The sequence below is a fragment of the Zosterops lateralis genome (genome assembly GCF_965231275.1).
Source record: "Zosterops lateralis genome assembly, chromosome: 19".
In the NCBI taxonomy this organism is placed as follows: Eukaryota; Metazoa; Chordata; class Aves; order Passeriformes; family Zosteropidae; genus Zosterops; species Zosterops lateralis.
The window spans coordinates 11,592,127-11,609,044 of record NC_139779.1 but is presented as its reverse complement, the minus strand read 5'-3'; the positions used below and the strand labels follow the sequence as shown (position 1 = coordinate 11,609,044).

At 47.7% G+C, this 16,918-nt stretch overlaps 1 protein-coding gene across 5 annotated transcripts in view; it reads right to left on the bottom strand.

The window, feature by feature from the left end:
- The window catches only part of CAMKK1 (calcium/calmodulin dependent protein kinase kinase 1), a 96,895-nt gene that overhangs the window by 17,588 nt on the left and 62,389 nt on the right, over window positions 1-16,918 (bottom strand). For all 5 annotated transcript variants that reach the window (XM_083875268.1, XM_083875272.1, XM_083875269.1 and 2 more), the window contains 4 exons: window positions 15,966-16,054; window positions 4,407-4,606; window positions 3,700-3,753; window positions 2,725-2,798 (listed from right to left, as the gene is read on the bottom strand). In XM_083875268.1, the coding sequence (XP_083731394.1) occupies window positions 2,725-2,798; window positions 3,700-3,753; window positions 4,407-4,606; window positions 15,966-16,054 (417 nt within the window). The remainder of the gene's footprint in view (window positions 1-2,724; window positions 2,799-3,699; window positions 3,754-4,406; window positions 4,607-15,965; window positions 16,055-16,918) is intronic.

The following is a 16,918-nucleotide window of genomic DNA, read 5'->3' as shown; positions in this document are numbered from 1 at the left end:
TTAACATTTCTGAGCACCAGATTGATCTCTATGCAATGCAGGACAAAAGTCACAGGGAAAAGCCCCATGAACAGGATCACCAAGTGTCAGATGAGTTTTGGCCAGGTAACAGATCCCATCACCCTGTCTCTGGTTTCCCTTCTCTCCAGTCTGCAGCCCAGTGTGAACACTGTACCTAGTGGCATTTTTCATCTGAAAAGCCTGAGCTGTCTGGGATTTCTCACAGCCATAGTCCTGTGAGAGCTCTCAGGAAAATGCCAAGCACAAAGCCCATTTGGGAGGGCTGCCAGCACCACAGATCACTTTACAGGGTGCCTCCAGGTCAGGGAACATTGTCCTGGGCTTCACCAGGAGGGACTGGGCAGAGCTCCTGGCTCTCCTGACACTGTTTGAAGAGAAACTTCAGCTTGCTTTTTAGTCATGCCAGGATCCTCAGGGTATGAGCTAAGCCCATTTGCCTCGTGTCATGACAAGGACTCAGTGACATGAATGAGAACTCCAGTGCCATTAATATTTATCCTGGTGTCTCTAAGGAAAGGGACAGGATGGTGACACTGGTACAGTCAGATCCATCTGTCCTAAAGGTTGTCAGGAAACAGGCAAGGAGTTTCCATGGGCTGTCTGCAAACAGGAATGTCTCTTTTGTAGCCATGGTGAAATAAATTGAAACCAAAATACTCCTCACCATAGAGAGGTGCTAATTCTGTGGGAGGTCAGGGTGGATCCACTCCAGTGAATTCCATGTCTCTGTTGCTGCCTCTAACAAAGAGATGTGGTTTGGACAGCTGTCAACACCTAGTAACCCTCAGCTCCTCCAACAACCTAATCAGGGGTGCAACTTTTTTTAGACCGGGAGAACAGGTCACTGAGGAATCCATATAAATCATGCAGCCCAATTATCGCTGAAGGAAATGCCTGAATGAGGGAATGGATCTCAGCACAACCCAGTGAGCCCATTAAATGCTAATAACTTACTGCAGAGACAGATGGGAACAGTCACTTGTAAGCTGACTGCTAACCCAAATACAGGGTGGCTGAGGGAGGGGTGGGAGTTCTGCCAGCCCTGAGAAAGGGAGAAAAACTGCCAGGGGAACATAAACAGGTTTGGGGTTTTTTGGCTGCAGTGCTGTCACGACAAAGTCCTGTTCCTGCTGCAGTTGGGACAGAGCAGTGGAGCATGACCAGCCTTTGTGCTCCTAAAGCCTCAAGCCCAGCCATCTGGTCCTGCCAGAATTGCTGCCTACCCACACTGGGGTCTGTGTGTGCTCCAGCTGGGCAGAGGGGGCAGAGGTGGCTGCAGTGCCTGTGTCTCCTCATCAGTGCAGGGGTAATTAATGCAGCCCATGGAGCCAGGGCTCAGTCAGCCCACATGTCTCAAAGAGGGCACCCTGAGAATCCATGGCTTTCTGTGGAATCAGAAGGAAATCTGGGACTGCCAAAGTAGAGGCCTAGCTCTTTAGTGTGATGTGAAAATTCAGTGACCATCTCACAAAAAAGTCTTGCCTTGCCATAGATGTTGGATACATGCACACACCACAGGCTGCCTGACAAAATCCCTCCCTTCCTCTCTAATACCACATGTGCCTCTCTAAATTAGTTTTAATTTGTGCTTGCTCTAAATCAAGTAAGTTTATCTATACATTTGTATTAGAATGAGCAATAAGTCATTTTATCTATACATTTTTATTTGAATGAGCAGTTAGGTCAAGAATTCTTTGCCTGACTACTGTGTGGATTTGGGAAGAAAAACAGAGTCCAGATCTGGCTACTTCATCTGTCAGGAACCAGGGGAAACAAATTCTTCAGCAGCAGAAGACCACAAAGGCCTGAAGCTGGAGGAAATGCCAATATTGAGGAGTGGCCAACACTTGAAGCTGCAGGAATGGTGACCATGGAGCCAGCTGAGCACACAGGGAGTGTCATGACCTGCTGCCAGATTCTCTGACAACACCACAAACATTCATCACCTCAAAACTCAAGTTCCACTGCTCCAATGCCACCTGAGTGGCCTTGGCTTGTCCCCTGCACTGCTGAGCACATGCTGTGAGCACAGCTGCCTTCCCAGCTGACCATCCCTACCTGGCATTGCCACTGTGCCCCCTCAGGGGTTTCCTTCACTGACCAAGGCAGGCTGGGAGCAGCAGCACACAGGTAAATTAATGCCTGTTTTTTTCATAACTGCCCCCTCCCTGCCAGTGCAAAAGACAAATCCCTGTTTTCCTGGGGTGTGCTGGAGGAGTGGGATTTGCTGAGCTGTGGTTGCACATCTCAGGACAAGCATTCTCCCATCAGACAATTCCCCTGGCTCCAAGGGAAGTCCACAGGAGAGGGATGTGTTTACTTAGACCAAGACCAAGGTTTATTACCACATTGCTTTAGAAAATGAATACATTAAATCATTCTGGTGGCTGCTGCATGGGGAGAGAGAAAATCCCAACCAAACCATGCATCCAGCATCTCCAGAGTCAAGTATGTGGGGCAGAACTTCCTAGAATCCCTTTACTTCCAATGAGCCATTTTCTTTAGTCCCTGTCTGCACAAAAAGGACAGGGGAAGAGCAGAAGCCCTTTTAACACCTCAACAACATCACCAGCACAAAATTCACATGAAGGACCCAGGAGAACACAGAGCACCTCACCCACTCACGTCCATCCCGCTGTGCCACACAGAGAATAATGCTAAAAACTAACATTATTTTACAGTAGCAGAGTAAAATTTACTCACTCTTCTGGGAACTCCACAGGCTTGGTCTTGATCCTGTTATGAAGACCCAGAATATATTCATCTATAAAAGGGCACTGTAAAACAAAAAGAAGATTTTCCAGTTGTCCAAGATCCTGGCATCACTCAGGTATTTGTCATTCATGTAACACCAAGTACAACCTCTGCACTCCCTAGATTTCACACAGAGATGGAAATAAATTAAATCTCCCCACACACAATAAATCCATTAATTCCTTATTTAAAAAAAAAATTCAGAAGAACAGCAGAGGCATCCAGGGAGTACATAACTGGACTGGAATACCCTCCTTCATCCAGCCTGTCTCTGTCAGCTTCCCTGGCCACTTCTTACCCCAGAGCTGGATGCCTGGTGCCTGTGTGGTGGGATATGCAGAGGTTTGTGCTTGGACAGAGGTTCAGGTGGCATTCCTGCTCACAGAGACTGCACACAGCTGCTGTACTGCTCCTCCTGAGACAACACAGCTGGGACATGGGGGCTCTGGCCACAGGTGAGGGAAAAGCCATGACAGGACATGGAATGTGCAGAAGGCAGCACTGAAGAGCTGCCTCTGTCAAACTGGACCCCCCATCAGTCCTAACTTAGCTTTGGCAGACAGAGCTTTCTGTAATCTGGTTCCAAAAGTGCTGTACCAGTTTGGGATCAACCCCATGCCTCTATCCAGGCTCTGGCTCATTTCTAAATGCAGGTAATGTGGATAAACCCCCACAAACTGCTGGTGGTGCTGCTGATGCTGCTCTGGGTTTGCAGCACAAACAATGGCTCCACATTCAGGGCCCAGTGCTGGAAGTGATCCTTTCCACAGAGCACACCATCAAGCCCTCTGATCTGCAGGGGGATTTTTGAGCTTACAGAAGGTAGGTCTTTGTCTCTAATATTTGCCTTTATTTGGAAAGGAATGAGTCCAAGGCAAGGCAGACAATGCAGTGCAGGGCTCCAGCAGCTGAAAGGCAGCTTACCTTCCCATAAACAAAGCAGTACAGGGTGATTCCCATGGCCCACACGTCCAGTGCCTGAAAGAGAGCATGAACACACAGTAAAGGAGAGGCAACACAGACGATCTGAGTAAAATGATCTGGGTTTCCCCACCAATTCAGAAAACACTATTTGTATGGATTTAACATTTTCTATGTCACTTTGAAGTTCGGCTCCTAAGGGCAGCTCTTGCACACCTGAGGAGTGAGAGTTGTCCTGGGGCAGGCATTGCTCCCTGGCCCTGCTGTGACCAGTAAGCAGCCCCTTCTTACAGGAAATTACACCAGTCAGGGCTGAACCTCAAGTTTTCCAGACAAAAGAATCCCTATTAGACTCCATCCCTATGTCTGCACCCTTGGCAGTATCTCTCACTTCCAGGGAATCAAGATATGACCTTGGTGCTCAGCAGCATCCTGTGCCTCTTGATTATTTTGGAAGGGAATCAAAAGCTTCCTCCTTTCAGTTTGGGCAGGGAAAGGGCTCTGGCATGGCTTCTGCCTAGGCAAGGATCCACAGCAAAGTGTCAGCACAGAACAGCCAATATGAGTTGTGCCTGGACTGGAGAGAATTAGAGCTTCAGTTTCACCAAATGACAGCCCTAATTTGTGCCACAGTCAGGATGCAGGTGTGGCACTGCCCGCTGTGCCACGCCTGGGGGTCCCAGGAGACACCAGCTGTGACAAAGACTTACCTTCCCACTGAAGCTCTTGCCAGTCTGTGAGATGGCCTCGGGTGCCATGAAGGCTGGTGTCCCTGCTGTGCTGGAAAGCTGAGCATCATTCCCTTCAAACTGATTGCTGACACCAAAATCAGCAATTTTCACGTGGCCATCATCTCCTAAGAGCAGGTTGGAAGGCTTGATGTCCCTGTGGATGATCTTCTGGTAGTGCACTGAAAAACACCCAAAAAAGGGAGCATGGTCAGCCATGGCAGGGGGAGCCTTTCCAGGAGGGTGAAAATAAAGGTGCAATCTCAGCATCACACTGCCAGCTGCTGCTGGGGATGGAATATAAAAAAGGACCATTTCCTACAGCCATTCCTTTTTGGGACCTCACTGGGACACAATTCTCAGAAATACATCTAGGAATTATGCAGAGAAAAGACACAAACTCAGGGAAAACTCAACCAGTGGGAACAACCAATGCTGCTGGAGAAGGAAAACAATCAAATCCTGCAGATTTGCTTGGTCTCATCAAACCAGCTGATGGGTTGGGCCTCCTGCTGTATTTAAAGGTTTATGGGACCCAAATAAAGAGGTTCATTTTTAGTTTATTTATTTTGAAATTGCAGTGCCTTGAAGCTCATCAAAAGGAGCAGAACCACAGGTAGAATGAAACAGGTGACACAGCTGAGTGCCAACAACTCAGAAATCAGTGGGCATTTCCAGCTCAAAAGATGGAATAATGAAGCTCCAAGCTTGGAGTGACCCCAAAGAGTCACTCTTTATTTAGCCAAGTTTCTCAGTGGAGCCCACAAATACAGAAACAACCTCAACTTGCTTTGCATCACCCCAAACTCCCACCCTGGCACAAAGCTCCCAGCCATTTCCACCACTCCTGCACCCAGAGCTGTGGCCAAAGCTGGCCCTTCATTCCACGAGGCTCCCGCAAAGATTCCAGCTCTGTCTCAGCTCCATGAGGCCAACCCTGGACACCAGCTGAAGTGTTTGTACATCAAACATGAAACAAACCCTTGCAAAGAGCTTGGAGGCTGAGATGCACTGAAAACAACAACAAAACCCACATCTCTTGTGCAATATTGCAGTTGAAAGACATTTCCAGGCCACTGAGGGAAGCAGGGAGCTGTAGGACAGTGGCTGATTTCTCAGGAACTCTTAGAACTTGAAAAATAGAAAGCCATCAACTTTCAAAATGTGAAATGACCCCAAAAGCAGAACTGTACAAAACCCAGGAGACTTTACTAAAAGAGGAGGAGGAAATCCTCTAATCCTGCCCTCCCCAGAGGACCAGGACCCTCTGGCCTCCATCCTCCCCTGGCTCCAACCACTGTTTTCACATTTCCTTCTTGCAAACAGAGCATGTTTGTTTTTATACCTCCTCAAGAGCACTTTTCATATCTCCTAGGAAATACACACTGGGTGGAGGAAAATGCTGGTCTAACCCTTTCCTGCTTTACAAACCTGACCAACACAGTGCCACAAAGGCAGCCTGCCCTACGGAGCATCCCAGTTTGTGCTTTAGGACCAAGAATGAACAAATTTCATTTAACTTTCTGCTCTTTTCAAGCCAACTTTCCAGCAGGCCACACTTGGGGAAGTCCTACTTGCAGATATTTTTTCTGCAAGGCCCTCTGCGCCCTCAGTTTAAAGCACTGTTGGGGGATGCTGTCCTTGGCACATTAAAGAGTTGCTCTGGAGATCCAGCAGACAAAACTTACTTACATCTTCTTCCAGATGTACACCAACTGCATGGCCAGGCTGTGTTGGGAGGCAGTTAATGCTCTAACAGCCTGCCTAGACAGTCAGGATAAACACCAAACCCCTGCAACAACAGTAATTAGGAGGAGACATCTGCTCAGCAGCAGAGCTGGTGGCAAACTGACATTTCATTATGGTAATATAGGGAGAGCAAATAAGAGTGAGGGGGGAGCAAAGTTTTCCTTCAAGAGATGCTGAGCTGCCTTTCAAGCAGGTGTCTGCTGTCATCCCTGATACCACAGGGATAAAGTTCCCAAAGCCTCTAAAAAAAACCCAAACCAAATATGGACCATATGAGTACATCCCTGGAGCTTAGTCTGTGAAAATTAAGGCAAGCAAGTACTCCAGGCTTTTTATTATTTCTTCTTTATAGGAAAGTAAAAAAAACCCAAACAAAATAACATCACAAACCATTTTCTCTATCATGTAACTATGTCTTTTGTAAAATACATTCCCTGCCTCTGCATCTCATGAAAGTTGAGGAACATTGTGGGCAGTTTTCCAGCTGCCATGTGTTCCCTCAGTGCCCATCTCTGCTGGTCCCAGCAGATCTGCACACTGCTGACTGCTGGGCACAGAAACAAAGAACAAAGAAATTAGAAACACATCCTTTGCGAAAAAATCAAAGCCATCAAACAATGGCTCATCTGGCCAATGAGTATTTGAGTTTCCAGGTGAGAACATTCCTGTGTGCTGGGGACAGTGACAGTGTGAACTCAGGTGCCCAGAGGAGAGACTCAGCACAAGTGCCTGCAGGGCTGAGGACTCCAGGAGTGAGCCTGGCCTCTGGAATGTCACATCCCAGGAGCTTTTGAACACCTGGCATCCATTTAAAACAAGGACAGACTAGGATGGGAAGGGGACAGATGCAGAGGGGAGGTGGCTGGGCCAGAGCAGCAGTGCTGGGAGCAGTGTCCCACCCACACACTGTGTGTGACAGCAACCAGAGTCTCCTGCAAGCTGGCTGAAAGGTTTTCTGCTCTTTGCAAATCCCCTTCCCTTTCCAGCCTTGTGCAGAGGCAAGAGCCACAAAGGGAGGACAGGGGACTGGGCACCAGCTGGTGTAAATGAACATCACAGCCATAAAAACTGGAAGAGAAGTGCTCACATCTGTCAAGAAATGATTTGGTGTGGAGCTGCTAACCTGATGAAGGAAACCTGAAATCTGTTCTGCTCTGAAGAAACAGAACTCAAAGTCCCAGCTTGCCAGTTGCTGTGGGCATCCTCCCCTGCACAGCTTTCCAAAATGCACAGGCTTACCCTTTCCTGTGCTGTGCCTCACCACTGGAACAGTTCAGCATAATGCAGAGTAAAATAATCCCCCAAAATCATACAAGTCTGCTTGTAGGCAATAGGCAAAAGGTGCTTTGTTTGGGAGCTGCAGGAAGGAAGCAGGACTGCTCACCTGCAGGACACCAATACAACTAAGCTCAGAAAAACTTCCCAACCCACCTCAACTTCTCCTGCCAGTCCAGATCTCTTGCAGATACACAATGCAGGGAGAAAGGGACCCATTAATTCAGCAGGACTGGCCAAAGGCTGCCTGGAGGTGCCTGCAGTGACACACATCACTGCCACGTGCTGCCAAAGGAGCCCCAGAGCTGTCTGGGAGGAAAGGTGCTGGTTAAAGCAGCATGATCTGTATTTCCAGCACAGCACACAGAGGAAAGGATGGTGTTATCCCTGCAGAACTCCAGAGGGAGAGCTAAGCATCTCAGAAATAAAAGCTTAGCACTAATGACACCCTCCAGACTGTTAATGACTGTACAGAAAGGACAAGGAGCACAGGAGCCACCCCAAGGGGAGCAGGGGACAGCCACAGTCAGTCTAACACAATTACTGGCATAAATTAGCCCTCTCATTTCACCATCCTGAAGCATTTGGGAGCAAGCTTCATCCTCCGTAGATTTAAAAGCAGCAGGTAAGAAAGTCACTCTCATTAGAATTAGTTCACTAAAAGCCAGGACCAGAGGTCCCAGAAACAAAACACTTGTCCTGTCCTTGGAATTAAGGACACATGGTGACACAAAGAGGACCAGGGCTGCACCAGGTTCAGCAGAGAAGGAGAAGCACTTTCAACATGTAAATAAAACCCCTAAAGGTGCTTTAAACAAACACACACAAAAAAAAAAAAAATCTGTACTGCTGCACTTAAACGTACTCCATAAGAGTCTGGGGATTATTCTTCTTTTAGACCAACTCATCACCTCCCCTTAGTTCCCTTCATGGGCAACTGAGACCCCTAAACTGAATCCATGCCTTTGAGAGAACTTCCAGCTACTCTGTGTCCTGCTCAGAGAGCAAGGCTCTTGGGTGTTTTGCTTGCTGCAGTACAGAAAGAGTCACAAAGCAGACAGAGACTGCCCTCAGACCCAGCCCAGGCACAGGGACGTGGCTGCTGGGTGCAGGAAGCTTTGGGAGAGACCCTCCCATGGGTGCTGCCCTTCAGGTCATGCACAAGGCCACACCAACAGCTGAAAACCACTTATTCCCATGCAAATGCACTTGCCTGCACCCCTCCCCAGGTTAAAATCGATGCTGAGCTGCCCAAGCAGAGCACTTTGCTGAAGCTGCTTTGGCAAACTGACAAAATGGCTCCACAGGTTGCTTTTACCTGGAGAGAGTTTTGCTCTTAAAGCAGGGGTCAGCAGCTCACCAGAATGACTTCCCTGGGCTCCAAAACACCCTGACAGCCCTGATGCAGGGCATAGATTGGTATTTCTTCATAATGAAAATGAAACCAACTAGGATATCACAGAGCCCTCAGGACAAAGTCTGATTATGCAGCTCTCTGTTCAATTTGGTTTTATTAGACCCATTCTTCATTTCAGTGGAAAGGTAACACTATTTCAGGCCTATTTGCATCTGGATAACAATCCCATGGATTCCTAGAGCATCATCCAGGAAAAGATCTCAAATGTATTACAAATAGTTACTTGTTAATCCTCACAGCCACCCCACGAACAAAGCAGGCAGAGCAGGTGAGTGCTTGTGGGCATTTTATCACAATTCATGTTAGAAAGCCTGACCAGGGATATCTGAAGTTGGACTTAGTTAAACCTGGAGCTCCAGGGTGCTCAGAAACAAGGAAATGATGCCTAAAAGTCTGGTCTGTCTCCTGAACTTGGGCATGCAGCACTATTCCCTAAGAACAGCCTGCTCAAGGCTGATGCTGTGGAGATACAACCTCAAAGGAGGATTCAGAGTTCGCAGGGTGTGAGCATTCCTAGGGAAAGGACCATCCTTCCTCTCCCTCTTGATTTCAGACAGAAAGGCATGCTGCACCTACTGCAGCTAGCAAAACCCTGCACTTAGGTGTTCAAATTCAAGCCCAGATGAAAAAAAACCTGCCTAAAATAAAAAGTCTTCCTGAAAATCTGGCTTTTTAGGGCTTTAATTGTTTGTTTGTTTGTTCACTACAATTTGAACTGAGTTGGTAACAGCAGCCAGCTGTGGTCCAGTAGATGGAGCTGGAGAAAAGGGAGGATTTTGGGAAAGTTCTGTGCTGCTGGGCCAGCTGGCTCCTATCTGCACACCCCTATCTGGGTCTCCACAGTTCTGCCATTGCCTCCCTGCTTCTTGGCAAGGCCCTGCTGAGCACATCATTCCTTCCTGCTCAGTCCCTCAGTTGCCCTTGGTGGGACAAAACAGTCATTTCCCAAACACTCCTCATTCTACATCCCACAGGCTTTCACTTTGACTCAGAGGCGAATGCTTGGGAACTGTTTGCCAACAACAAATCCACTAACGGAGTGAAGACCCAGAGGGAGCACAGAGAGAAGTGGCAGAAAGAAATCTCATTCCTTAGTCCTTTTAGAAAAGGTGCTTTTCACTGCATCCTCCTCTGGAAATCTTGGAAATCCAGCACGTTAACACAAAGTTGCTAAAAGCTCATGTAAAAATTATGCATATAAAACTTTGTAATGCACTGACACATCCTGCTATTTACTGAGGCCAGTGCTGAATCCTGCCTGATTAAAACCAGAATCCCATTGCCATTCAAGAGCAAAAGCAATCCATATGGTGCTACTGCAGAGTCTGCTTAGTATTACTCTCACATTGCCCCTGTAGCAAAGAAATGATTTAACATCCTCTCAGGGAAACTGCTGCACCACCATCCAGAGCTCAAAACAGAGCTACTCATCCCCAGAGCTCTGCTGAGGAAGGGCTGGAGGACAGGAGTGTCCAAGGGGAACAGCCCCATGCCATGCTCAGCTCACTGCAGGGACAGGGGCAGGATCCCAGCTGTGCTGGTGTCAGCTCTCTCCACTCTTTTGCTGCACCCATTAAGCCTCTGCCACTTGGATAAGTTGCTCAAACCCAACTTTTGCACTACCAGGCCCTTTGGAAGAGCTCAGTTCCCCTCTGTGGTCCATCTGCAGCTGAGCTCCTGGCAGAAGCTGTGGTGTGGATGCTGCCAGCAGGAAGCAGCAGGGAAGACAGACAGGTAACCTTGTCAAAGGCTATCCTTGTGCACCAATCCTGCAGCCCACATGAGCACAGCCTCACCAGCAGCCCCAGGGGACGTGCAGAGCTCATTGCCAGGGCTAGACACACACACCAGGGCTCCAAGGGAGCAGGGGAATGAGGGGAGCAGTCAGCAGGTACTGACCAAACAACCTGCACAGGCTGTGCCAGGGGCTGCTTCTCACCCCCAGCAGACACAGAACTGCATGAAACAACAACAAAAAATCAAACTGGCTGATCTAAAGAGGCTCCAGCATATCTCTCTGATCTTCTCCATCAGCTCATTACTCTCACTCTTGTACAGGGTCCTTATCGATCAGTATCAGCAACACTTGCAGCTCATGAAAGAATTCTTTGTTTGGTTTTTATCAGCTAAGGAGAGCTTGTCTGCATGTGATAAAACACAAGCCAACCTCTCTTCTCTTGGCGGTGTCATTTATAACACCCAGAACCTTGCAGCTGTAGCTCTCACCTCAACATGCCCTGTTTGAGGAGCTCCAAACTTGTACAGGTAAGAGGCAGGAGCAGAGAAGAGGTAGGTCCCCATTTCCCACATGGCAGCAAGCAGCTTGCTGGGAATCACAGTACAGCATTTAGCAGCTCCACCACAGCTCTGCTGACCCACACCAACCTGAGGAACTCACCTCTGGCAAGAGCCAAACCAGAGCATCCAAACTAAAGCATCATTGATGCTTTAGTCACCCATCCTGGACTTACCCTGTACTGGATATCCTTCAGAAGACACAAGCCTGTGTTAGCTCATTTGCTTAAATTTCCTTTTAAGACAATGGAAATTATATTCACATATTGATAACCAAGTAGATTAAGCCTTATCTCAGAAAAGGCAGCTTTGAAAAACCAGACCCTTTGTTAAGGCCCCAGGCTCAGAGTGCAGGGCCCTGGGTCACTGCAGTTCTCACTGCAGGGAGCTGCTGCTGCAATTTCCCAATGGCTTTGGCTGCATGTCATTACCCTCTCTTCAACCCCATAGCTCAGAAGAGACAAGCCTTCCTCTGCAGAGGAGAGACCAAAACTGCCTCCCCTCTCAGACACAGTCACAGGAGGACAACTGCAGGTTTTTACAGAGAGTGCAGGAAATAAGGCTTTTCTTCTTCAGCAAGGCTGACAGGAACTGTTTTAGCTTCTCGTGACTCGAATACTGAGCTTGCAGCTCCAGAGCAGCAGGAACAGGCCCTGTGCTTCATCTGGACTGTGCAAGTCAGCAGGGTTTTCCCCTAGGTCACACTTGTGTGTGTGTTCTGCACTGTCTGCTCCTGGCCACTGTCACAGCCAGGCTCTGCTTAGGCAGCCCTTTTGTCTGCTTATTCTTATTCCTTACTCAGGCTCTTATAAATGAAGATTCTCATGTCCCAGTCCTAAAATCAAACTGGGATACCTACCTGGCATATCCCTCATGTCTTTTGAAGAAGCATGATGACCATTTCCTACCTCGCACACACATTTCTGCTGAGTATCTCTACAAAAGCAAAATTTGCCTTACTAGAAGGGAGATTGAAGTTTAAATAACCCCAGCCAAGCACTACTAGAGAGGAGCTACAATGAAAAGGGTGGCAATTACACATTTCCCTAATTCACAGGGATGTTAAGCACATGCTTTAGTTAATGACATAAATAATCCAGCAAAATTTTCCATCCAAAGCACTTGAGCACTCTCTGGAATTACCACTCCAGTGGTACTTACACAGAGGCCAGACTGCCTCCCCAGCTCCTGAGGGTGTGGGCAGAGCCAGCAGTACTGGGGGAAGTCTTGAAAGTGGGAGCAAAATCTCTTTCCTTTGAAGGGCCCATTTCACCAGGAACCCAATTACAGTTTGAATGGGCTTAAACAACTCCTGGCACAGCCCAGACCAGAGCCCAGGTCTAAGACAGGGGCACTGAAACAGAACACACAATCAGTAATATCACTATGCCTAAACTCAAAATATATTCCCAGCATTGCATGGGCCAAAGGAAGGGAGACTGGACCATGGGCAGATCTCCCTCATTCTCAGACTTTGAACCAGTTTCTTCACTGCTTAGTGAACAAGGCTGGCACTGTGCTTGTATCAAAGAGCACTCCTGGTATTACACATACCAAACCCAGAAACCCAGGCAAAAGCAGGTGACAGCACTGTGCCACTGCCTGGATCAGGGAGCTCCTGGCTCTCTCCAGGGCTCTGTCCCTGCTTCTCACCATGCCTATGCCAGGCTTCCCACCCAGCTCTCATCACCTGCACCCCTCCAAACTCCCCCCCACAGCCAGCCCTCTTGCAGGAGGCCTCCAACCCCAGAAAAACTGCATGAAAACCCAGTGAGTCCAGTCTCCATGGACACACAGTGGTCACAGACCACAGGCCACCACCAGTCATTTAAAAGGTCAGCCCATGTCTCCCACCACCTTGGCTCCTGCAGCCCTTTCCTGCTCACCATTAACAGCTTTCAGGCTCCAACAAGAATCCAGGTTGCAACTTCGAAACTAATAAAATCCAACCAACAATAATGCATTTGCCGCTCTGATGACTCTGAGCTTCAAGCAGCTGCATGGTTATTGCGCTTCCCAAATTACACAACAATTATGGATGCTTATTTTAAAATTACCTTGCAATCTCTGGATTGCCTGGCAACACTTTTCCTTCAGCATTCACAAACGGTGCACTTTTCCTCTTAATTATATAATAATTGCCATGCATTTACCCAGCAGTTCAGAGAAAACACCATTTTTAACTTTCATTTGCTAATAAAATAAGTGGTTACTCAATGGTCCAAAATAAAGCATCCTATTGTTCCTGTTGCTGGGAGTGCTTGAGCATCCTATAATTTTTTGTTGAATTTCACTCCCTCTGCTTAAGACTACCCACACTTTGCTGGTGTTTTTTTTTGTTTTGTTTTGTGGTGTTTTTTGGTTTTGTTGTGGTTTTTTTTCCTATCTACTGAACTCAAAGTTTCCTCTGAGCAGGACCTGTTCCTGCAGCAGCATCCAGTACAGCAAAGCTTGGATCACCCAGCTGAGGCACACAGGCTGTGCTGCAATCTGAACGCTAATGGAATGTAAAAAGCTGCATCTTCATCCTTCAAGCTCTACTCAAAGACAGTCTTGAGATTCCCATTCATATATTAACTTCTACCAACTTTCTGGGGTTACCTGACTAATTTTGGCAGCACCTGGAAGCTTCTGGACTGTCAGACTTGCAAACACTGATTTTATTCCCTGCTGGTTTTAGACAAAAAATGAGGTGGTGCTGCATTTCAATGTGGAGAGGGACTGAGACCCTGCAAGCCATGTTCCTCTGCCTCAGCAAGGCCCATCTGCTCAGAGACTTGTTCTGTCTGGGTGCTTGAAGCCAAGTGAGTAATTCCTTCTGATTTAAACCTGATTATTTTGTTTGCTATCCATTAGTTATTGTGTTTTTAGAGACAGAAAATATTAATTTCCTGTCCAGCACTTCCCTTACACTTAGGATTTTATAAGCCTCTGCCATGGCACCCCTTCCCAAGATAATTTTCCAGTCTTAAGCGCTTTGGTCATATATCTGTACATAAGATATTCCAGGACCATCCTGATCATCCTTCTTTGGCCTCAGTTCTAGGGAGATGTTTCTAAGACAGGCTGAGCCAAGTTTTACATAATATTCAGGTTACTCTTTGTCTGTACCTAAGAGCTCTTAGAGATCCAAATAACTGCATAGTAACATTTTCTACTTTCTTCTTTCTTTCATTCGAAATAATTTCCAAAATCTTGTTAGCCTTGTTGAATGTCACTAAGTAATGGGCTGGCATTTTCAAGAGAACTATCCAGATAAAGCCTGAATGAGAAGAGATAATTTAGAGCCCATCACATTGAATGTATTTTCAGTGTTGTTTCTTCTCCTCATGCATTACTCTGCAGTCAGCAAAATGAATTTTATCTGTCATTTTATCATGCCATCACTTGCTATCATGGCATTTTCCTGCCAGTCTTCTCAGTCAGTTCTAACAACTATCCTGAATAACTCAGTGCCATCATCAACCTCTCTTATTGTCCTCTACCCTTTTTCTGGTCATTTAGGAATACACTGGACAACCCAGCCTACATTATGGATTCTTGTGTAACTGTTCTGGTGACTTTTCTCAGTTGTGAAAGCTGTACTCCAACTTTCCTGATTGTCTAGTTGTTAATCCACAAGAGCCCATCCAAATGGGCTAAGAGATTTAGGAGCTGCTTTATGAGCTACTGTTAATGGATCTAATCAAAAAGCTGTTTGGCAATTGAAACACAAGGTAATAACAGGATAACCTTATCTACATATTTGCTGTCTCCTCTGGAAAACAATCAGACCCACAATGTGGAAATGTCCTCTGCAAAAGCTGTACTGCCTCTTCCTCCCCAAATTTACCATGGGCAATTCTTTAATTTATCAGTGTGCAGAGGAAGCAGTCAGTGGTGAGAGCACTGAATTCACAGAGGCTGTTTGCAAGAACACCAGGATCTAACAGGCACGGAGCCAAGCTCAGCTCACCAGCAGCTCAGGTACAGAAGCAGTAACTGCTTTCAGGATGCCAGCACACAGACCATTCCACCTTGTCTTTAATTCAGGAACCCCTCTTTGCTCACCCCTGCCAGGTTTGTGCCAGCAGGGACATGTCAATGCCAACAGGGACAGAAAAATCCCTGCTGTCATTCACAGATCTGTTGTGGCCTCCCTGCACTCTGAAGAACAGGCACTCAGCAGTTAATCTGGCCTCAGCCACATGGGGACAAGATGTCACCAAAAAAGGTGACAATAATCAAACAGGCTACAGAGAGGAGCCCTGCTCTGGAGTCTGGGCAGAACCTGGGAACACACTTGATCCACCACCTCCCTGGGAGGGCACAGCAGTGCTGAGCTCTTGTCACCCCACAGCCCTGAGTGACAGGAGTCACTCAGATGCATTCTGAAATGGGGTGGACAAGGACAGACATCCTCCCTGTGCTGCTGCTCACCAGCTCTGCCACAGCCAGTACTTGCCCTGCTAAGCCAGACACAGGGATTTGTTCCAGCTAAACCTGACTGACTGACTGAGTCCATGACACTTCAAACACCCATTTTCTGGCTCTGCCATTGCCTTCAAAGAGTCTCCAAAAAGAAATAAATAGAAGAAAAAAGAGAGGCACTATTTGCCTAATGTCCTTTCTAAGGGTTCTGTGACACTTCCTGGGTAAACCCAAAGCTGAGCAGGGCCACCTCCAACAATAACCCCATCAAAGACAACCCAAGAGAACCCCTCTGGCTCATCCAACAGCCCTCCAGTGTGCAGATGCCCCATCCCAGCTGAGCAGGGGGCTGAGGAACAGCCTATGCAGAGCAGTGCTGGTGCTGGGGTACTCACAGTATTCGATGCCCAGGACGATGTCTCGGAAGTAGAGCCGAGCCTGCTCCTCGCTGAAGGGCTGCTCACTGGGCACCTCCATCACAGGCCTGTGGGGAAGAGGGACAGCAGCTCAGAGCTCTGCACAAGGGCACTAACACCCCTGCTGGGGGAGTGTGTTCTCCATCACCATGTCCCAGCACAGAGGGCCAGGCTCCCAAAAGGCTTTGGGTGCTGGGCACAGGATGGAGGTGTGTCCATTCTGTCTGGACATGGTGATGTTTTGGTTATTGAGCTTGGCTAGTGGTGGGTGGCTTTGCATAGTCCCTGAGCCAGCATGAGCCTCAGAGCCCTCATCATCATGAGCAACATTAACTGCTGATGTCTGTACAGAATAAGACAAACACTGCTCACTGATGGTCCTAATGGGAGAAGAACAAAGCTGCACCTGGCCTTTGGCTTCCTGCTAAAGCTGCTCGTGGCTGTGAGCACCAGCACTCCCATGAGATCCCAATCAGCAGTGGAGACAGTGCCTGTTGCTGTGCACTGCATGTTCTGCCTGCTGGGGCTCAGTCCTGACGCAGTATCATTGTGCAGCTGGTCTACACTGAGGCAGAATCTAGACATGAACCACTGGCTCAAAGGTTAAATGGGAATATTTTCAGTGCATTGTGCTAAACTGCTTAAAAAACCTATTTAGGTGCTCAGGGTTCAGCCACCACCAGAGCTCAGCCATTCAGCCCTGAATAGCCAAGGTTACCTGGTCAGCTTCTCCTCTCCTTTCCTTTGAATGCTGCCACTGTTAAAGGATGCACAGTCTCCTTTAAAAGCCTCTTTTCTGCCTGTGCCTGCTGAAAGCTGAGGGTAAAGAGGCTAGCCAGAATCTCCTGTTCCCCTGTGGATGAATGGCTGGAGCATTCACTGCACTGTGGGCTGACCCTGCCTGTGCTCAGCAGCTTGGCTTTGCATTTGTT